This window comes from Erpetoichthys calabaricus, chromosome 5, assembly GCF_900747795.2.
Source record: "Erpetoichthys calabaricus chromosome 5, fErpCal1.3, whole genome shotgun sequence".
Taxonomy (NCBI): domain Eukaryota; kingdom Metazoa; phylum Chordata; class Cladistia; order Polypteriformes; family Polypteridae; genus Erpetoichthys; species Erpetoichthys calabaricus.
In genome coordinates this window covers 241,902,612-241,926,582 of record NC_041398.2, presented here as the reverse complement: position 1 = coordinate 241,926,582, position 23,971 = coordinate 241,902,612, and the positions used below count along the sequence as shown (strand labels likewise).

At 41.6% G+C, this 23,971-nt stretch overlaps 1 protein-coding gene across 2 annotated transcripts in view; it reads right to left on the bottom strand.

The window, feature by feature from the left end:
• The window catches only part of LOC114643040 (uncharacterized), a 304,597-nt gene that overhangs the window by 212,219 nt on the left and 68,407 nt on the right, over positions 1–23,971 (bottom strand). For both annotated transcript variants that reach the window (XM_051928134.1, XM_051928133.1), the window contains exons 2-3: positions 16,558–16,645; positions 6,185–6,248 (exon numbers count right to left, since the gene is read on the bottom strand). In XM_051928134.1, the coding sequence (XP_051784094.1) occupies positions 6,185–6,248; positions 16,558–16,599 (106 nt within the window). In that variant the 5' untranslated portion in view covers positions 16,600–16,645. The remainder of the gene's footprint in view (positions 1–6,184; positions 6,249–16,557; positions 16,646–23,971) is intronic.

Genomic DNA, 23,971 nt, shown 5'->3' with positions numbered 1-23,971 from the left:
TTCTGACAGACTCTGCTCCTGACCCGCACTCCTTTGAAGAGGAAGATATGTTTGCATTCTTTTAATTGTGAGACGGAACTGTCATCTCTGTCTTGTCATGGAGCACAGTTTAAACTTTTGAAAAAGAGACAAATGTTTGTTTGCAGTGTTTGAATAAAGCTCCTGTCTCTCTACAACCTCCTGTGTTTCTGTGCAAATCTGTGACCCAAGCATGACAATATAAAAATAACCATATAAACATATGGTTTCTACTTCGCGGATTTTCTTATTTCGCGGGTGGCTCTGGAATGCAACCCCCGCGATGGAGGAGGGATTACTGTATATATATATATATATATATATATATATATATATATATATTGTGACAGATAGGAGGCGCTGTCATCCCCTTGAACCCTCAGACCACTCGTCAGACACCAGGTAAAAGTCCAGTTATTATTTATTATAATAATAAAGTGCACAAAGCACCCTCCACTCCACAATACTCCAATATTAATTCAATAATAATCACAATACACTAATCAATACACAATCCTCCACTCCCAGCAGCTCAGTCACCCTTCCTCCCAACTCGGCTCAACCTGCTGGGGTTTCCCAGAGTCCTTTTATATCTCTTGACCCGGAAATGCTTCTGTCCTTCACTTCCGGGTCAAATGAAATCTTCTTCTTTTCTTCAACCCGGAAGTACATCATTTCCTCTGTCTCCGTGATTGGGAAGTACTTCCAGGTTATACAGAAAATATAAGTCCTTGAGCCTCCCTGCAGTGTCCCCTGGTGGCACCCACGGTATCCAGCAAGGCTGTGAATTAAAACTCCAAGGTCCATGATGTACTGCTGGAAGTCGGGGCACTTCCATGTTGCAGGGAGGGCTCCATCTGGTGGCTTGGGGGTATTGGCCGAGATAAACTGCCGGCCATATAATATATATATATATATATGTATATATATTGTGGCGGGTGGCCAGGTCACATGCCGGGCCGAGATGCCCCTGCTGCATTTGTTCCGGAAGAGCAAACATGGGCAACTAAGTACCTCCCCCGGGACACTTGCTCACAGCCTACCTGGCCAGCAGTGATGCCTCAACCTCCCGCAGGGCTCCATGGGAGATGGAGTCCTCAACAGACTGGTTGGGAGCTGGGGTGGCCGCCAGGGGGTGCTGCATGGACTCCACAGCCCAGCTAGACAACTCTTCAGCCCCACCCGGAAGTGCAATTGGAACCAGGTGGTCAAGCACCTGGAACACTTCCGGGTGGGCTATAAAAGGGGCCAGCCACCACCACTCAGTGGCCAGAGTCGGGAGGAGAGGACGAAGCTTCAAGGGAGGAGTGGTGGTGCAAGAAGGGCATGTGTTGGTTTGATTAGTCTGTGCTTACTTGGACTATGTTGTGGGTGGGGGGTTCACTGGGAAGATGTGTCCTCCAGCTGAAGAAAATAAAGTCTTTTTGTGTTTTTTACACGTGCCTCAGTGTGAGTCTGTGTCGGGTCAGGCGCTATACAGCGTCCTTATCACTAGATAGATAGATAGATAGATAGATAGATAGATAGATAGATAGATAGATAGATAGATAGATAGATAGATAGATAGATAGATAGATAGATAGATAGATTTGGAAAAAATCAAAAACATTAGCTATAAAACAATCTTCTTATATAATATGCTACCATGGCTGTCCATTTGTCTAATCCAGGATTTTAAATCACCTGTAGCTCATAATTGCTCATAAAAGCTCATATTGTGAATTTCCCATTGGGATTAATAAAGTATCTATCTATCTATCTATCTATCTATCTATCTATCTATCTATCTATCTATCTATCTATCTATCTATCTATCTATCTATCTATCTATCTATCTAAACCATTTGGCCTATTGACTTGAAACTTGGTACACATATACTACATGACCTCTACTGTTCACTTTCGACATGATGATTTTTATTACTCTTTTTATTTTATTTTATTGTAGAAACAAGTCTCAGCAGCAGGCAGCAGAGCAGCCGTGTGGCGCATGCATACGGGCGCCGTTCTCATTCCCTACCACCTGAGCCCTCATTTCCCCTACCTCTTCATATCTTAAATCATTCTTGAGGCAGATTGAAGACTTAAGTGAAAAATTAAGAAAAACGTACTAAGTAATTGAAACACAAACACTGACTTCATCAGTTTTAATGTGAAAAGATGACAACGGAAGAAGAGAAGAAGCGGGCCGCTAAGGTGGAGAAAAGAAGAGCTGCTCAGGAAGGAACAAGCGCATCAACCTCTGAGCAAAAACAAATGATAAACGTACAGAGAAAACTATCAATGCTCAAGACAAGTGTATTCACTATACGTTATCGTGCAGTGCGCCGTTACTGGTAAAACATAAAAAATGGGCTTCAAAAACAACAAAAATGTACAGTATATTCTCCACTGCTTCTATAGGACTCCCAAGCTCCCCAGTGTTTTTACTTTCTTGTATACAGAGTATTGTAATCATCCAAAAATTCCATTTGGAGATTTTGAGAAATCTCGACGTTTTAGACCTCCCTGAGTCTGAAAATACCATTTTTGGAATTATGTCTGTGTATCTGTCTGTGTATGCGTGTGCGTGTGTGTGTGTGTACACATGTTAACTTGTGTACGCTTTCACTTAGGTCAACCAAATTCTGCATACAAGTATTAGGTACAAAACGTAGATTTCTATCAACTTTTGGGCTATTTCCGTTAATTGGAAGTGGTACTTTACCTTTTATTCATGTAGCTACAGGGTCCGATTTATTCAACTTTGCTTTTATAATACAGTAATTGTTCAATATATTATTGATTTGATTTAGATAGATAGATAGATAGATAGATAGATAGATAGATAGATAGATAGATAGATAGATAGATAGATAGATAGATAGATAGATAGATGATTTGCTGTTGATTGTGCTTTAATGTACATAATATAAAAATATAATCATTGTCTTGTGGTTTACTCCTCAAATATCCAAACCCATATCTGAGTATAAGAAAAAGTCTATGGGAGACCACTCCTGATTTTTAGTTTTGCGATTGCGAAATTGAATGCAAAATGAAACTCCTTTCTCTGCCTTAGCACATTCAAACTCTGTCCTGCAAGCTAAAAGACACCTACCCTTTTAAATAAGAACCCAAATTACAAATTTAAGGGGCATTTAAAAGGAATGTGCCTGACTCCATAACAACATTCCAAAAATGGCAAAATTCTACAAAACTTAAATTGCTTATATATATATATATGGTTGAAATAGTTTACTGTCAAATAATGCAAAGAGTACGCAACACGTGTTTCGCCCTAATTCTGGGCTCATCAGGCGTACACACTCACTGCACTCCCTTACGGGAATCGAACCTCGGATGTCAGCAGTAGAGGCAAAGCCCCTAACATTGCGCCACGGCGTGTGGTTCATTTATTTGACAGTATGTAGATTGGGCTAATTACATTCACGGCATTCGTAGTCTGTGTCACAATCTGATTGTATGGGTGGTTATATTTCAACCATTCTATGATCTGCTTCTCACAACTGAAGGAGGGCACCGTGGCAGATGTTAGCCGACTTGTTGACCAACCACAAGCGTTACCTGGTGGGTAACTACCTCGGATTCAGGAGGAACAGTGTGGTTTTTGTCCTGGTCGCGGAACAGTGGACCAGCTCTATACCCTTAGCAGGGTCCTGGAGGGTACATGGGAGTTTGCCCAACCAGTCTAATATGTGTTTTGTGGACTTGGAAAAGGCATTTGACCATGTCCCTCGGGGGAATCCTGTGGGGGGTACTCCGAGAGTATGGAGTACCGGCCCACTTGATAAGGGCTGTTCGGTCCCTGTACGATCGGTGCCAGAGCTTGGTCCGCATTGCCGGCAGTAAGTCGAACCCGTTTCCAGTGAGAGTTGGACTCCGCCAGGGCTGCCCTTCGTCACCGATTCTGTTCAGAACTTTTATGGACAGAATTTCTAGGCGGAGGGGGTCCGGTTTGGTGGGCTCAGGACTGGGTCACTGCTTTTTGCAGATGATGTTGTCCTGTTTGCTTCATCAGGCCGTGATCTTCAGCTCTCTCTGGATCGGTTCGCAGCCGAGTGTGAAGCGGCTGGGATGAGAATCAGCACCTCCAAATCCGAGACCATGGTCCTCAGCCGGAAAAGGGTGGAGTGCCCTCTCAGGGTTGGTAGCAAGATCCTGCCCCAAGTGGAGGAGTTCAAGTATTTCGGGGTCTTGTTCACGAGTGAGGGAAGAATGGAGCGTGAGATCGACAGGCGGATCGGTGCGGCATCCGCAGTAATGCGGGCTCTGCATCGGTCTGTCGTGGTGAAAAAGGAGCTGAGCCGCAAGGCGAAGCTCTCAATTTACCGGTCGATCTATGTTCCTACCCTCACCTATGGTCATGAGCTATGGGTAGTGACCGAAAGAACGAGATCGCAAATACAAGCGGCTGAAATGAGTTTTCTCCGCAGGGTGTCTGGGCTCTCCCTTAAAGATAGGGTGAGAAGCTCAGTCATCCGGGAGGGGCTCAGAGTAGAGCCGCTGCTCCTCCGCATCGAGAGGAGTCAGATGAGGTGGCTCGGGCATCTGATCAGGATGACTCCTGGACGCCTCCCTGGTGAGGTGTTCCAGGCACGTCTAACCGGGAGGAGGACCCAAGGAAGACCCAGGACACGCTGGAGGGACTATGTCTCTCGACTGGCCTGGGAACACCTTGGGATTCTCCCGGAAGAGCTAGAAGAAGTGGCCGGGGAGAGAGAAGTCTGGGCATCTCTGCTCAAGCTGCTGCCCCCGCGACCCGACCTCGGATAAGCGGGAGACAATGGATGGATGGATGGATATATATATACACATACAATATGATATGTGAGAATCTGGAAAATGAACGACAGCATCACACACTGACACACAGTTTCAAAGTACGCATGCATGACTAATTACATATTTGAACATTTGTAGCGCAATGAAACTGAGTGATCAGTGTTATGCACAATTTGAAAGTTTTAACATTAAAATATTTCTATGCTTTAAAGGTAATATATAAATAAAAAACTGGATGTGCATGTAAAAATGTAAGGTTCAAGACAGTGGCACTGACCAGAAAGCAGGAGACAGAGCTGGAGGTGGCAGAGTTAAAGATGCTAAGATTTGCATTGGGTGTGACGAGGATGGACAGGACTAGACATGAGGACATTAGAGGGTTAGCTCAGGTTGGACGGTTTGGAGACAAAGTCAGAGAGGCGAGATTGCGTTGGTTTGGACAAGTGCAGAGGAGAGATGCTGAGTATATTGGGAGAAGGATGCTAAGGATAGAGCTGCCAGGGAAGAGGAGAAGGGGAAGGCCTAAGAGAAGGTTTATGGATGTGATGAGAGGACATGTAGGTGATGGGTGTGACAGAACAAGATGACGAGGACAGGAAGATATGGAAGGAGATGATCTGCTGTGGCAACCCCTAATGGGAGTTTAATTATGAAAGATAATTAAATTTTATTTCTGTATTACTATTTCATAATGTGAAAAAAACAACAACCAAGGTGGCAAAGCAACCCATCTTGGTGGCAGTCCCAAGACTGGATAAAGACTGGATAGGGTATCCAGCTGTAAAACATAAGCCAAAACCATTGATGATGAAATCAGTGCACTCAGTGTCCCATCCATAGTGGCTTCCTACTTTGTAAATGATGTGACCGGTGAGAGCTCCAGTCCCCATAATCCTGACTTAGGTTAAGGAGTTCCAAAAATGAATGGATACTTAAGTTTATATGAATGAGGCTTGTGCATAACTTTTTTAGTCTCCTTGCTATTTTTTATCATATATAAAACACTGTTTTTGATGGAACCTTTAGAGCTTTTGAAAGGCACTCAAACACTGGCTGGTTGCGTCGCAAGCAATTAAGGCTCCTTGGACGGTCTGAGTGCACATGTACAGTGAGTGTCGAATGCACATGCGCCAATGGCGAGAAAAAACAGGCCTTTTTTGTGCTGCAGCATCAGGCCCAATTTTGTCTTAATCCGGCCTTGTGTGTGCCCTGTGGTGGGCTGGCACCCTGCCTGGGGTTTATTTCCTGCCTTGCGCCCTGTGTTGGCTGGGATTGGCTCCAGCAGACCCCTGTGACCCTGTAGTTAAGATATAACGGATTAAATAATGGATGGATGGATAAATGCATACTGTATTAAAACTCATGAAGGAAAAGCGCTTACCAGAATGTCTGTTTTCCTCAGATGTCTCAATTACATCTTCATGTTTCGTGATCCAAAAGTTTTTCTAAATTCAGAAATAAAAATGACATATATAAATAATAATGCCTTGGTAAAGCAGTATGAAGTTATATAGAATTTATGAAATATTTATTATATTTGAGGATGAACCTCCCAGGAGATGACTGATTTAGGCTCATTAGGGAACTCGGTTATTATGTTCTGTATTCAGAAGTGATATTCACAAACGCCAATTCCTGTCCACATATATTCCCACCTGTTTGTTTTATTTCAATAGCGTTCATGAGATGCACAAAAAAATGTGACTACACAACTACAGAAGTGTTTATCATCTGATGTTGAACTTAATGTGTATGTTATTGTGTTCATTGTTGGTACTCTACTACTGTCACTGATCTGTGGGAGACTTGCAAAAAAGAATCATTTTGTACCGTGTTGACATGACAATAAATTTGAAGTTAAACCTGACAAATTTAAAAAAAAAAACAACAATCAAAAGACAAATTAAACAAAGTTAGAGAGGGGAACACATTTTAATAGTAACAGTATAAACTAAACTGAAAAACTCAGGGTAGAGATTGAGACAGCAGTTCAAATTAATAAAGCATACACTGTAGGAGTGACAGGAATGTCACAATTCACTGACCAAATTAAACCAATAATACTTCAATGTGGCTCATCCCATCAATTTTAACTTCCCACTGGCAATCTTATAAAGTTTTTTTACTCATAAAAATAACTCCTTATAACATCCTCTTTTTAGTAAATATATAATTGACTAGATAACTAGACACACTGTTTCTGGCTGCTAGACATCCCACCTTTAGCCATCTGTGACTTGCGATTTATTGACTATGCAACACAGGGCTGAAAACAAGCATAGCAGGTTCCCAGAGACCTGTCATGTGTGACAAAGACACCAGTCCAGTATCTTTGGTGTACATACCAGTCAATAATTACCTGAACTTTGGCTTCACTGGGTTACATAAGATATGGCTGAACAGATATGTTGGTTTCCTAAGATGTGAAGGGGTTTGTAGACTGCCTGTCTGAGCCTGTGCACTGCTGGAAGTAATTATAGATGGGAATCCGTGTTAAAACCTTAAAGTGATATTACTCTTACAATCTGGTAGCTACAGAGCAGGAAAAGGCATATACCTATATTATTTACAATCGCCTGGCAAAAGGATCCTTTATTATAAACACAGCGCCATGCAGTTCCTACCAGCAGGAGACAAAGAAATTAAACTTTGTAGAAAAGGCGCTATATAGCGCCTGACCCGGCACAGACTTACGCAGAGGCATGTGTAAAATAAACAGTCTTTTTATTTTTCTTCAGCTGGAGTGCACGTCTTTCCTGTAATCCCTCCAGCCACAACACAGCCCCACAGGCACTAATACAACACAAAACAACTCTTTTCTCTCCACCTTGGCACCACCACTCCTCCCAGGCAACTCGTCCTCTTCCTCCCAATTCTGGCTCCTGAGTGGTGGATGCTGGCCCTTTTTATAGCCCACCCAGAAGTGCTCCAGGTGCTTGATCACCTGTGGCTAATTGCACTTCCGGGTGGGGCTGCAGAGATGTCCAGGCGGGTTCCTGGCTCCATGCAGCACCCCCTGGCGGCCACTCCAGCTCCCCACAGGGTTGTGGAGAACTCCATCTCCCAGGAAACCCTGCGGGAAACTGAGGCACCATCGTCAGTCAGGGAGGTTGCCACCAAGCGTAGCTGCTCCCCCGGAACATATACAGAAGGGGCGTCCTGGCCGGGCATGCCCGCCGCCTGTCACAAACTTCCTCAGAAGTTTATATATGGAGTGAATAACATAAACTTTTGTCTTATCTAGGTTTATTCAACACATTATTGGTCACTAAAAAATTTAACAAATACATATTGTGAATAGTAAAGAAGGGTATATGTATCTTGTGTCCTTTTCCTTTTAAAATATGTGTTTATATATATGTTACGGGGCAAAACCCGAAGTCGGCCAAAGCAGGAAATGGCCAATGTCACTGTAAATTGACCAGCTAATGTCCGATCTTTTCCTCGATTTCAGAATTTGGCCAGCCAGTTTGCAAAATGGCATGGGGCGATCGGCCAAAATCGGAAGAAAAATAGGCATGAGCAGTGATTTGTGGCGTACTTAGGGACTTGGAGTTCTTTACCTCAGCCTGTTGGATATCGGGAGTGCTGCATGGATGGAGGAGCCATATGGCATGGGATTTCCGCCTCACCTGGAAGTTCTTACAGACTACAGTATGTGGGCGGAAAAGCAGAAGCACTTGTGGGGTTGCCGACATAAAAGGAACTGACTGCCTCACAGAGATGAGCCTGAGTCGGGTGGAAGGTGGAAGGAGTGGACGAGACAATGACGAAGACAGAGATAGAAAGTCATTGTGAGCTGTATTGTTCTTGGGTTTGTGGCTGTGGGTTGTGGGAAACGCTGGTTTGTATAATAAAATAATAATAAAAGGATCTTTGTGCTTTTAACTGGTGCACTATGTCTGTTGTTTTGGGTTTGGGGATCTGGAGCACTCCCTACAGTTCACTATGTACAGTATAGTGAACTGTGTGTCTTCTGGTGAAGTGCGCATGCGCGGGGCATGGTGCGGCGCGCGATATTACTGTCAGAGAAAGTTACAGGCGTTTTACGTAAATACAAACCAGTATTACTGCGAGAGGAAATTAAAGGTACACAATACAGTGACGCATATTACAGCCACATACAAGCCAGTATTACTGTCAGAGGAGATTAAAGGCATATTACCGATGCGCACGCCTGTATTACCGCCAGAGAAAATTAAAGGTATATTACGGACGTACAAGCCAGCGGACGTACAAGACAGTATTACTGCCACAGAAAATTAAAGACACACAATACACGGCGGCATCCCACGAAGAACGGTCAGCTCAGCAAGTAAACATCAACAAAAGAAAGGCTGAAAGAAAGAAAAATACGACCAACAAAAAGAATGAGGTCAAAGCCCCTTGCCATTTAATATAGACTGTTCCTACTAATGTTTATGCACTACTGTTCTAGCATCCGTTATTGTAACGGGCTAAATGACTAGTATATATATATATATATTGTCACAAAAATGAGACATAGTCAGATAAAGGTTTGGGGCAGCCACCCGTATAATTTGTTCTCCTGGCTGCAAAGTTGCGTTCTTTTGAAATACAGCACTGATGTGCTCACAACAGAGTCCAAAACAAGACTGAGGGAATAGGGAAAAGGGGCAGGCTTTTAAAGGGGAAGACAGAAAGTGAGGTCATAAGGATCGGGCCCATGTTCTTCAACTATTGGTTCGAGCCCGGACGTGACATCACAGGGGCCGGAGCCGGTAAGGTCTCCTTCCATTGGTTCGGTCCCAGAAGTGACGTCAAGAGAGCCAGATGGAATCTCCCATAAATGGTCTACAGGAAAGGGAGAAAAAGAGTCGGTGCACTCTGCCACATCCCAGCATGCCTCAGAACTGCCGTCACTCAAGCCCTTTAGCTGCCTCCCATGCGCACGTGTGTGACAATATATATATATTTATTTATATATATATATATATATATATATATATATATATATATATATATAGAGAGAGAGAGAGAGAGAGAGAGAGAGAGAGAGAGTCATCTGAGGAAAACAGACATTCTGGTAAGAGCTTTTCCTTCATGAGTTTTAATACAGTATGCATTTATAATACACCAAATTAAAACTGATTTTTTCCATAAATTCTTAAAAGGCAATTTGATAAACTATATACATCCATCCATCCATTATCCAACCTGCTATGACCTAACCACAGGGTCACGGGGGTCTGCTGGAGCCAACCCCAGCTAACACAGGGCGCAAGGCAGGAGACAAACCCCGGGCAGGGTGCCAGCCCACCACAGGGCGCACACACACACACACACCAAGCATACACTAGGGACAATTTAGAATCACCAATGCACCTAACCTGCATGTCTTTGGACTGTGGGAGGAAACCCATGCAGACACGGGGAGAACATGCAAACTCCATTCAGGGAGGACCCAGGAAGTGAACATATATATACAGTATATATATAAAAAAAACATAAAACATACATAAAACTCCAGGGGGACTGAATACGTTTTATGGACACTGTTGCTAAATACTTGACCAAAATACTTTTTCGAAATCATAATGTGTGCTTTAAAACCAAATTCTTTTAAAAATGTACATTTTAGAGGAGTAATTTGAAATTGGCCCTAAACATAACTGAGCAAGAGTTATATGGTTACAATTCCAAGTTTAAGTAAGGGTCGTCTTAGCTGCTTTTTGATTTAGCTGCAGCTAAAAATAAAAAAATGTTACCAGCCTGTAGTAAAACATACCAGTAGTCAATTTTACTTGAAATAAATGCATACTGTATATTAGCTTTTCTAAATCATTCACAGTGAACAAACACCTTAATTTTCCCATATGTCTTAGCTGGAAAAAAACAAATCTTGAATAGTATGATAGTAATGTGCTAAAGGAGAGATTTGTTCCAAAGATAACACCTTGGTTGGTTGTTAATTCAGCAAAGCAAAGCAAATATTCAGGCTCTCCGAGTTAAAAAGTGACAGTGTGTTGTAACTGTGTGCAGCATTCATGCCAATAAATGAAATAAACACTTTTATGTATTTAAACACAAGTAGTAATCACTTGTTAAATGTGTTATCTTACTGAAACAAATAATTATTGATTTTGTAAGAGAAATTACATTAGGTCTTATCAATAGATACAGCTAAGTGTCATCTGCATGCAAGCAAAATTAAATAATATTTAAGTCCGCTCGATTTGTTATTTACACCTGCTTGTTACCGCACTTCTCCAAACAGCCTCTTTTACTATTCCAGAAACTTGGACAGCTCTCAGTTACTTCATTGCCACCTGAGCACACGACTCCCTTTTCCAGTGGAAAACAGCAGCTGTGACGTGGAAGATCATTTGCTGCATCAGAGCTTCACAGTTTCCTTTATGGTTCACATAGACAGCAGCCATTACATTTTCCAAATACTTTTCAAAGTCACAATGCAGCAATGTGTCACTAAACCACAGCTGTTACTTCATTATTTCAGTAATATAAATAAAATCATAATCTGTCTGTAAAGAGTGGAAGGGCAACTGCCTAATTTTAGTAAACCTGGACAATGGCCATAGACCAATGAAGATGATGATCTCTTTAACGATCTTAAAGCTTTACTTTGCTTTTGTCTGCAATTTGTTTGTTAAAGCTATTATTTGTGACTTTAATATTTTTAGTAAGACGTTTGTTTTTCGGTATTGCAGAAATGCACCAATTACTCAATTACTATAACGTAACAAGACTGTAACAAAGGTTTCTTTGTGTCTTCATAACACTTACAAAGCATCAGTAAAGTGTTTATTTATCTTTCTTTGCAGTGTGTAGGAGGAAAACGGGAATCCAGGCCGGAACAGAGGATATCTCATTACCCGGACGGGATACCAGTGCGATGACGCAAGCACATTAGCCGGAGGGACAAACAAATAAATCTGCACCCAGCCGGTATGGACATGTATGGCCGATATGGCAGATGGACTGAGAAAAGCTGAGGATTGGTCAATGGTTCCATTCCCCCATACGGTAGGGGTATGAGAAACCATTCGGGACACACCTCAGGGACACTTAGGAGTTGGAGTCTGGAAGTACAGCTCTGTCAGGATCCCCAGTGATCAACAGAGGCCGCTGTAGGCGGAGGACCACCCGACTTTTTCTATGGCCCAGAAGTGCTTCCCCGAGGACACTGCGGGACACCGGAGGTATTCGCGGGTCTGGCCTCGCATCAGGGAGTCAGGAGGCAGCAGGCAACACTCAGGGGAGGTGAAGAGGAGGAAGAATTATTATTGTGTATTCTTATTGTGGCTGATTGCTGGAGGATTGAGAAGAAGTGCTTTGTGTGAATAAAAATCCATTTATTTTATCACATCAATGTGTTGGGTCTTTCTGTGTCTTGGGTTTGGGGCTAACTGGCGGCCCCTTGTGGTCACCTACTATAACAACACTTCACTTTGGAGTGGAGTGGAGTAGCCTGAGACAAATTTCTCTTTATATTATAGTGTATTTAGTGTAACAGATGTGAATCCTTCATATTAAGTAATTTTACCATCATATCAATATGCCACACCGCACAGAAATGAATAACCTCTCTATTGATGTTTTATACGTGTTATGAAAAAAAAAAAGAAGCCTTTGCTAAGGTCTTGTTAAATAGGAGTGTATGTGTAACAGACACGTTTTTGCTGTACCCAAACTAAAATGTTACTATATTTTCCAACCTTTTTGCACAATCAACCCATTTTCTCTCTACTAATCCTGACTATTGATTTTAAACACTGCAATCAGTTTGTTTTTAGTGCTTGTTATGTCCTAAACTTCATTTATCCATTACAGGGCTGTTGGGACTGTGGTAATGATGGATATAATATTTAATCTAATTTGATACCTTCATCATAAAACTGAATAAGCCCATGCTGTAAAAAGCATGGGGTCCTAGAAACTATTGAAATTGTCTGAAAAAAAATTGAAATGCAGAGTCGGCAGTTTCGTTTTGTGGCCGTGCTCGCCCCCCTTGTCTATCAGTGACTAAGCGAGTTTCTTGTTTTCCTTTCCTCGGTGGTCTCACTTTGACGACGAGACACTTTCTTTCAGCTTCATGCTGTAGCCTCGCACTTCTGGGCCAGACAGACAGACACACATACACACTTCCACGCATAGACATTTATATTTAAGACTAGCTGTGTAAGCCCATGCTGTAAAAAGCCCGGGGTCCTAGAAACTACTGAAATCATCAGAAAAAGAATTGAAGCGTAGAGATGTCAGGTAATTGAAAGGAACTACTCTGGGCGTCTCTCTCCTAGGAGGTTTTGTTTTGCCAACGTGCTCGCATCGCTCGTGTATTAGCAGCTAAGTGACTTTGTCTTTCTTCGGAGGTTTTGTTTTGTCGATGTGTTCACCTCACTTATGTATTAGCGGCTAAGCGACTTTGTCTTTCTTCGGAGGTTTCGTTTTGTCGATGTGTTCACCTCACTTATCTATTAGCGGCTAAGCGACTTTGTCTTTCTTTGGAGGTTTTGTTTTATCGATGTGTTCACCTCACTTATGTATTAGTGGCTAAGCGACTTTGTCTTTCTTCGGAGGTTTTGTTTTGTCGATATGTTCACCTCACTTATGCATTAGCTGCTAAGTGACTTTGTCTTTCTTCTGAGGTTTTGTTTTGTCGATGTGTTCACGTCAATTATGTATTAGCAGCTAAGCGACTTTGTCTTTCTTCGAAGGTTTTGTTTTGTCGATGTGTTCACCTCACTTATGTATTAGCTGCTAAGCGACTTTGTCTTTCTTCTGAGGTTTCGTTTTGTCGATGTGTTCACCTCACTTATGTATTAGCGGCTAAGCGACTTTATCTTTCTTCGGAGGTTTCGTTTTGTCAATGTGTCCACCTCACTTATGTATTAGCGGCTAAGCGACTTTGTCTTTCTTCGGAGGTTTTGTTTTGTCGATGTGTTCACCTCACTTATGTATTAGCTGCTAAGCCACTTTGTCTTTCTTCTGAGGTTTCGTTTTGTCGATGTGTTCACCTCACTTATGTATTAGCTGCTAAGTGACTTTGTCTTTCTTCGGAGGTTTCGTTTTGTCGATGTGTTCACCTCACTTATGTATTAGTGGCTAAGCGACTTTGTCTTTCTTCTGAGGTTTCGTTTTGTCGATGTGTTCACATTACTTCTGTATTAGCGACTTTGTCTTTCTTTGGAGGTTTCATTTTGCCGACGTGCTGGCCCTGCTTGTGTTATTACCAGCTAAGCGAGTTTCCGTCTCCTCGGAGCTGGAGCCCTTACCCCGACTCCACCTCTCACTACCGGGCCGGAAAGACAGAAACACACACACTTCCACACGTAGATGTTTATATATTAGATACTCGTCTCTTGTTTGATTAAAGAAACTTAATGCTTTTTCTCACTGGGAATGGTGCTATATACTGTAAATATAATGTAGGTTTATTACAAAAATAACTAAGTATCAGAAAATCATTCATCACATACAGGTTCACTAATATCATCTTATATATAAACGTCTACGCATGGAAGTGTGTGTGTCTGTCCGGCTCGGAAGTGAGTGAGAGGTGGAGTCAGGGTAAGGGCTCCACCTCCGTGGAAACCGAAAACTAAACGTCTACGTGTGGAAGTGTGTGTGTGTGTGTGTGTGTGTGTGTGTGTGTGTGTGTGTGTGTGTGTGTTTGTGTGTGTGTGTGTTTGTCCGGCCCGGAAGTGCAAGGCTACCACAGCATGAAGCTCAGACAGCCGGCAAGGCAGACCCAAGTTAACAAGTAGGAAGGAGAAAGCGACTCTGTTGCCAAAGTAAAACCACCGAGAAAACAGAGAAACTCTTATGCAAGCGAGACGAGAACATCGGCAAAACGGTATCCCTTTTGCTTTTCCTCCTGCCGCTAATACACAAGTGAGGCGAGCACGTCGGCAAAACGAAACCTCCGAAGAAAGACAAAGTCGCTTAGCCGCTAATACAGAAGTGAGGTGAGCACATCAACATAACGAAACCTCAGAAGATAGACAAAGTCACTTAGTTGCTAATACACAAGTGAGGTGAGCACGTCGGCAAAATTAAACCTCCGAAAAAAGACAAAGTCGCTTAGCTGGTAATAGAGAACGGAGGTGAGCACATCTTCAAAACGAATCCTCCGAAGAAAGACAAAGTCGCTTAGCTGCTAATACATAAGTGAGGTGAACACATTGACAAAATGAAACATCCGAAGAAAGATAAAGTCGCTTAGCCGCTAATAGAGAAGTGAGGTGAGCACATCAGCAAAACGAAACCTCCGAAGAAAGACAAAGTCGCTTAGCCGCTAATTCAAAAGTGAGGTGAGCACATCGGCAAAACTAATCATCCTAGGAGAGAGATGCCCACAGTAATTCCTTTCAATTACCTGACATCTCTACATTTAAATTTTATTTTTGACGATTTCAATAGTTTCTAGGACCCCAGGCTTTTTACATCACGTGCTTACACAGATAGTTCCTGAATAATTATCCATCCATCCATTATCCAACCTGCCATATCCTAACTACAGGGTCACAGGGATCTGTTTGAGCCAAACTCAGCCAACACAGGGCGCAAGGTAGGAAACAAACCCCGGGGCAGGGCGCCAGCCCACCGCAGGGCACAGATCGCCAATGCACCTAACCTGCATGTCTTTGGACTGTGGGAGGAAACTCACATAAACACAGGGAGAACATGCAAACTCCACGCAGGGAGGACCCGGGAAGCAAACCACAGGTCTCCTTACTGCGAGGCAACAGCGCTACCCACTGCGCCACCATGCCACCTCCCTGAATAATTAACAACCACAAGTTCATTTCATACAGCAAAACTACTATGAAAACAGATTTGCATTTACTAGATCCCTAAAAAACTGTATTTTGTATATATTCTAACTTGATACAGTGCTTATAAAAATTATTTACCACTTGGAAATATTCATATTTTATATGCTATGCAAGACTGAATCACAGTGGTTTTAATTTGGCTTTTTTGACATTAATCAACAGAAAAAGTAAAAACTGATCTCTGCAAAGTGGTTTACATTAATTAATTGATTCAATATTGTATAACAATAAAATTTGAAAACTTCCAAGGAGTGAATACTTTTTTACAGGCACTGTATAAAACAGGATTGTATCCCAGCCACTAACTGTGTGGACTTTGCAAGTTCTTTGTATGTCCGAGTGTTTTCTTCTGGCAATCTCCTATCCTGCCACATCTTAAAGATGTGTAAGATACGTTAAACTGGTGACCCCTTCCAGTGTTTTCTTCCTTTTGCTATAAAGACATGTTCATCCAACCTGGAGCCAAGTAAAAGAGAAAGTGGGTTCAGAAAATACACGGAGGGATAATCTTTTGAAATTCGACCACCCACAGCCATCTTCTGGATACTTGTCGTCACTGATGTAATACAAAAACAGCCTGTTTGCTTCACTTTAGAAATAAAATTTTAGCCCTGTTATGCAAAATATCTAGGCTAACTTTTAGGATTTGTGTCTGCTGTTTTCTGTTTTACAGTTATCTAGAAGCATACACACAAACCACGGTTCATCTGATGCAGACAGGTGGTTAAATGGACATTTCTGCACACCCCTGGTGTTATTAACACAGTTTCTTCTCACTTCTGTTTCTTCACACCTACTGTCTCATGTTATACATTACACTCAAGATGGTGAATATGATAAAATGCAAATGACACATTTGGTAATGACTCTGAAAAACACAAATCTTGCCATACACCAAAGAATCGGGCATACATGGCATAGGGTTTGGTGCACTTACTGCTTTAAAAGAATTTTCAGTTGTCTGATAACATCCCATCATCTTTTCTAGTATTTCAGATCCTCCCGACAAGTCACTTATTCCACAGCTGAGCAAAAAAAAAAAAAACAAATCACATTAATCACTATTGTTCTTTATTACACTCTATATAGTTACAAGGACCACACTGCAGACATATTTTAGCATTTTTACATACATATAAAACTAAATTAAAATATTTTCATAAAGATCTACTTGTTAGTAAGACTGAGTCAAACGAGAGGTGGACTTACAGTGCCTAGAAATAATATTCACCCCTTCGAAGTTCTCACATTTTATTGTTATACAACATTGAATCATAGTAAATTTAATTTGGATTTTTTAACAATGGTCAACAGAAAAAAAAAGACTCTTTAATGTCAAAACAAAAACAGACCTCTGTAAAATAATCTAAAATAATTACTCATATAAAGCACTAAATAATTGTCTGAGTAAGCATTCACCCCTAAAATAAAATACGATACCCCTACATCATTACTGATAGCGCCAACTGGTTTTAGAACGTCCATAATTAGTTCAATGGAGATCACCTGCCTGTTTCAATTGCTTTTTTCTTATATACTGCTCAAAAAATTAAAGGTCCACTTTGTAATGAGAGTACAGCATCAAGTCAATGACACTTGTGGACTATTGATCTGGTCAGTTAAGTAGCAGAGGGGCTTGTTCATCAGTTTCAGCTGCTTTGGTGCACTAGAGGGGCAACAATGAGACGACTCCCAAAACAGGAATGAATGGGTTGACAGGTTGAGGGAGGCCACTGACATTTTTCCCTCCTCATGTGTTTTGTCACTCGTTTTGCATTTGGCTATGGTCAATGTCACTACTGGTAGCATGAGGCCATACCTGGACCCTACAGAGGTGGCACAGGTACTAAAACTTCTCCAGGATGGCACATCAATACGTGTCATTGCCAGAAGGTTTGCTGTGTCACCCAGAACAGTCTCAAGGGCATGCAGGAGATTACAGGAGACTGGCAGTTCCTCAAGGAGACCTTGTAGAAGGTCCTTAACCCATCAGCAGGACTTTGGGCAAGGAGGAACAGGATGAGCACTGACAGAGCCTACAAAATGACCTCCAGCAGGCAGGCAGGCCACTGGTGTGAATGTCTGTGACCAAACAATCAGAAACAGACTTCATGAGGGTGGCCTGAGGGCCCAACGTCCACTAATGGGCACCGTGTAGCTTGATTAGCATTTGAATTAGAAAAGCAGAATTGGCAGGTCCACCACTGGCGCCCTGTGCTTTTCACAAATGAGAGCAGGTTCACCCTGAGCACATGTGACAGATGTGAAAGGGTCTGGAGAAGCCGTGGAGAACGTTATGCTGCCTGTAACATCGTTCAGCGTGACCAGTTTGTTGGTGGGTCAGTGATGGTATATCTGGGGAGGCATATCCATGGAGAGACACACAGACCTCTACAAGCTAGATAACGGCACCTTGACTGCCATTAAGTATCGAGATGAAATCCTTGGACCCCTTGTCAGACCCTATGCTGGTGCATTGGCTCCTTGATTCCTCCTGGTGCATGACAATGCCCGGCCTCATGTGGAGAGAGGATGAAGGAACTGATACCATTAACTACCTTATCCCCCCGCCCCCCCCGTGCTGACTCGCCTGACCTCAATCTAAAAGAACACCTCTGGGTGGGACATTATGTTTCGGTCCATCCTACGCCTCAGACTGTCCAGGAGCTCAGTGATGCCCTGGTCCAGATCTGGGAGGAGATCCCCCAGGACACCATCCATCGTCTCATTAGGACGTTGTCAGGCATACATACAAGCACGTGGGTGAGTACAAACTACTGAGTACGATTTGGAGTTGCTGCAATGAAATTTCGGCCAAATGGACTCGCCTTCCTGCCGCATCATTTTTTCCCTTTGATTTTCAGGGTGTCTGAATTCAGCCCTCTGTAGGTTGATCATTTTCAGTGCCATCAAACGATGTGCCATCCTTTTGTTCTTAACACATTACCAGTCCAAAGCAGTAGAGACAGCCAGCAGGATTTGTTTTCCCATGGAAATCTGATGTGTTCTCAAAGAACTCCTTTAATTTTTTCAACAGTTTATAAACGCCCCTGCACGTGGAAGATTCAGTTTGTGGTGAGTCAGTTTGGTGGTCTAACCCAAGGGTTCTCAGAGTCGGTCCTGGGGCCCCATGTGGCTGTAGGTTTTTGTTCCAACCAGATTCAAAATCAGTGACAACACCTGATAACACTGAGCTCGATTAATTAGCTGGTATTTTTTTCCTCTTCTCTTATTCTACAGGGTGATAGATAGATAGATAGATAGATAGATAGATAGATAGATAGATAGATAGATAGATAGATAGATAGATAGATAGATAGATAGATAGATAGATAGATAGATAGATAGATAGATAGATAGATAGATAGATAGATAGATAGATAGATAGATAGATAGATAGATAGATAGATAGATAGATAGATAGATAGATAGATAGATAGATAGATAGATAGATACTTTATTAATCCCAAGGGGAAATTCACATACTCCAGCAGCACCTTACTGATACAAAAAACAATATTAAATTAAAGAGTGATAACAATGCAGGTAAAAACAGACAATAACTTTATGTAATGTTAACGTTTACCCCCCCGGGTGGAATTGAAGAGTCGCATAGTTTGGGGGAGGAACGATCTCCTCAGTCTGTCAGTGGAGCAGGACGGTGACAGCAGTCTGTCGCTGAAGCTGCTCCTCTGTCTGGAGATGACACTGTTTAGTGGATGCAGTGGATTTTCCATAATTGATAGGAGCCTGCTGAGCGCCCGTTGCTCTGCCACAGATGTCAAACTGTCTAGCTCCATGTCAACAATAGAGCCTGCCTATTATTATTATTATTATTATGGTGGGCCATAAGTTTCCATACATGTGGTTTTTAACATTTTAACAGCAATTTCCGGATGCTTGGATTAGTCGCCGTGGTCCTGTGGAGTGGTCTCTCAGATCCCCAGATCTCACCCTACTTGATTTTTATCTTTGTTGGCATTTGAAGGCCATAGTGTATCAGGAAAAAATTTGAAACATAAATCATCTTAGGGAACGTATCACCAACGCCGTTACAAGCATAATTCCAGCTGTGCTAATACGTGTTCCTCACAGTGGCGGACACGTATTGAAATGTGTTTTCAAAACAATGGCAGTCATGTAGAGCATAGTATATAAATAAAAATGGTTTTTCATAAAAAAATGTTTATTTTTTCTATGTATGGAAACTTATGCACAGAGACATGATTTTTATATCTATTATAAGACATTTAGAAATATTTTTGCTATAGATTTAAATGCTTAACTCTCTTTTATTGATTTCAATATATTTCCCCTTTCTCGGTGCAGTTTGCTCCCTTCGTTGTATCTTATTAAAAATGAGCAGAGCAGACACCCAGGCAAACTACTACTTTAGTGTCAGAGCCACTAATTAGAAAACAATGGATTAATTAAACAATTAGAACACCCGGAAAAACAGAATGAACATCAAGATGAAAATATTGTTAAAGAGAAAAACAAAATACATTATTCCCATATAACTTCTTAATCCATCCATCCATCCATTTTCCAACCCGCTGAATCCGAACACAGGGTCACGGGGGTCTGCTGGAGCCAATCCCAGCCAACACAGGGCACAAGGCAGGAACCAATCCCAGACAGGGTGCCAACCCACCGCAGGACACACACAAGCACACACTAGGGCCAATTTAGAATCACCAGTCCACCTAACCTGCATGTCTTTGGACTGTGGGAGGAAACCGGAGCGCCCGGAGGAAACCCACGCAGACACGGGGAGAACATGCAAACTCCACGCAGGGAGGACCCGGGAAGCGAACCCAGGTCCCCAGATCTCCCAACTGCGAGGCAGCAGCGCTACCCACTGCGCCACCGTGCCGCCCGCGTGAATTTGGGTCGTGATTTTTTTTAAAGCAGATAAATTTAACTTCTAGTATGCAGGCAAGCACCGAATTGGTGAGTAAAATGAAGGAAAGATTCTTCGCAAACCTCTTTAGCGAAGATTCAAAATGTAATAGTGTTTTAATGACAAAACGAAAGTATGATTCCATAATTGAAGATGTAAAGCGAATAAAAGTTTCCAAGAAGAAAGAATCATCTCGAGATTATCGAAAAGGTATGATGTGTTGACTGTACAAGGCTGTGAAAAACTCATTGAGCCGTTGTCAGATGCGCGAGAAAGTGTGAAAAAGTTTGTAACATATATATCTTTACGTCAAACAGCAATAAAACAATCCCTTGGTACTGGACAGGGTTTCAGAAAATGTGACTGCAAATCTAAATGTACCACAAATAGGTGTGCTTGTCGCAAAAACCAATTGCTATGTAATTCAAAGTGTCACCAATCTTTAGATTGCACTAATAAGTAGGCATAATTTTATCATATGTTTTGCAAATTCATTTCCTTAATTGTAATAATATTTTAAACCGTTTGATTCTTTGTATTATAGTTTTTTAATTGATTGACAATTGATTCTATCAACTAATTTGTTGATCGTTTGATTGTATTAACTTGATTCTTTAGATATCGAAAAATGAATAAATAACATTATGTTCATTTAAGCGTACAGCTGAAAGCGTTGTTCCAGCAAAGTTCTTATTTTCACTTTAACAAGTGCCTAGTAGGTAATGTGCAGATTATCTAGGTAATTTGAGAAATGGCACTTTAACGGATCACCTTAGTTAATCTGCACATTACCTAGATAATCTGTAGAATAACTGATTTCTGCACTATACGCAAGTGAAAGTAACTATCCATCCTTCCATTTTCCAACCCACTGCATCCGAACACAGGGTCACGGGAGCCAATCCCAGCCAACACAGGAACCAATCCCGGGTAGGATGCCAACCCACTGCAGGACACACACAAACACACCAAGCACACACTAGCGCCAATTTAGAATCGCCAATCCACCTAACCTGCATGTCTTTAGACTGTGGGAGGAAACCGGAGCGCCAGGAGGAAACCCACGCAGACAAGGGGAGAACATGCAAACTCCACGCAGGGAGGACCCGGGAAGCGAACCCAGGTCCCCAGGTCTCCCAACTGTGAGGCAGCAGCGCTACCCACTGCGCCACCGTGCCGCCCGTGAAAGTAACTACTCTCAAGGTGAAACTGATGCGGTAAATCAATCCATAGTTGAAGTCGCACAGAATATTTCTCTGTTTTAAGATAGACGAGTTTTGAAATTTGCCAATGATTTTCTAAGGGAGATATTGAAAATTTAAAAAATGTGTAGAGACCACACTGTATTGAAGATATTTCAATTAAAATCAAATTGGACAAATTTCCTTGAAGGATAAGTGTGTGACATTTCAACAAAATCGGTCCACTGGGAGCTGAGTTGTTTCACGCAGACAGACGGACAGATACGGCCAGTGCAGTGATTTTCACATTATTTGCAAACACACCTAAAAACGGGTGACTCGGGGATGGGAGTTAATGAAATGTATGCTACAGAAAATGTTGACACGGCTGCAAAAAGGGTACAATGAATTTCCCCTTGGGATTAATAAAGTATCTATCTATCTAACTATCTATCTATTATATAGTGCCTTTCATGTCTATCTATCTATCTACCAATTGTTCCTTTAGGATGCTTTAACAATTCCACTCAAGTCTGATAACACTATAAGGGATGATATACATCTGGGGTAGGCAATGTCGGTCCTGGAGTGCCACAGTATGTGCAGGTTTTTGATCAAACCCAGTTCCTTAACGAGAACTCAATTATTGCTGATGAAGCACATATTGCTTAAGTGACATTTTGACGCTTCATTTTAGTGGTCTCGCTTGTTAAGGTTCTCCAACCTTAATTGCTTATTTCAATCTTAAACTGCTGCATTCAGTGTTTTAATTGCTCCTTATTAGCAGTAAGATGTAAAGGACAAAGCAGCCAGCAGTTCTCCAGCTAGCTTTTTTCCAATTACATCTGTGTGTGTTCATCATGCACGGTTTGATTTAATAAAACACTTAATAGAAAAATGTGACAGACTGAAAATGACCTGTTTTAGGCTTCAAATCATTTGGATGATATCCTTGGAAAGGAAAAAAATCTACGATATAAGAGCCTTACATTACACAGACTAACAAGCCATAAAATTAAATAAGGTCTGAGATTGGCAATGATTGGTTTCTAATTAAGCAATTGGGTTGAATGAAAACCTGTAGCCACTGCAGCTCACCAGAACCGACATTGCCTACCCCTGTTTTACATCTTATTGCTAATAAGGAGCAATTAAAACACTGAATGCAGCAGTTTAAGATTGAAATAAGTAATTAAGGTTGGAGAACCTTAACAAGCGAGACCACTAAAATGAAGCATTAAAATGTCACTTAAGCAATATGTGCTTCATCAGCAATAATTGAGTTCTCGTTAAGGAACTGGGTTGGAACAAAAACCTGCACATACTGTGGCACTCCAGGACCGACGTTGCCTACCCCGGATATACATCATCTTTAACTTTTCTCATAAAACCGCTCCTGTAAGGCACTTTCAAAACAACATTGGTGTTCTCATTCCAGGACAGTCATTTACCCTGAACTACCTTAAAATATTATAAAACAGAAGGTGCATGAATGCCATATTTGATGAAAAATAAAACAACTTTCTTTGTCATTCACAAGAAGGGCGGATGGTCTCTAAGCCTTAAAGAAAAATCTGCCATAATTTATATTCCTCATATAAGCAGACTTTTCATATCCACTGTACAGTACAGTCCACCGTTTACAATGTCAGTGGGTAACTTCATATCTGATTGGCCGAAGGTGAATGAATGTCCGGGAATAAAATAAACTCGACAATATCAGATCAACCGGTCACCTGTGCTAATTTGTTAAAACCAAGGTCCTCTGATGTTAGCGTATTTTTTGCAGTAGCTTCCATATTTAAGGTCACCCACACTCACTCATACTGATAAGTTTTGTCTCACACTTTCTGAGATTCTCTGCCTACAGTACATCTGCTCATGAGACTCCATTGCTCACTGTTTAAAAACAAAATTAAAGGCATGACTTAACTCCTTGTCCTTACTTGATTTTTCTTTTCTTTTAAATTATTTTATTGACATCAAACAATAGCCTGTTGTGAAATATTGATTTTTATCACAAATTATTTAATATAACCAAATGCATGCAAATACTTTTAGATTCACATTAGATTCAAAAAGAATTCAGACCCCTTCACTTTCTGCACACTTTGTGTTGTATAATTAATTTGAAATGGTTAAATATTCCGTTTTCGCCCATCAATAACACTCAATCTTCTTATATAATACAGGTGATTTAGAATCCTGGACAGTCAAACGAACAGCCACGGTAGCGTATTATATATAAAGATGAGTATAGATTGATA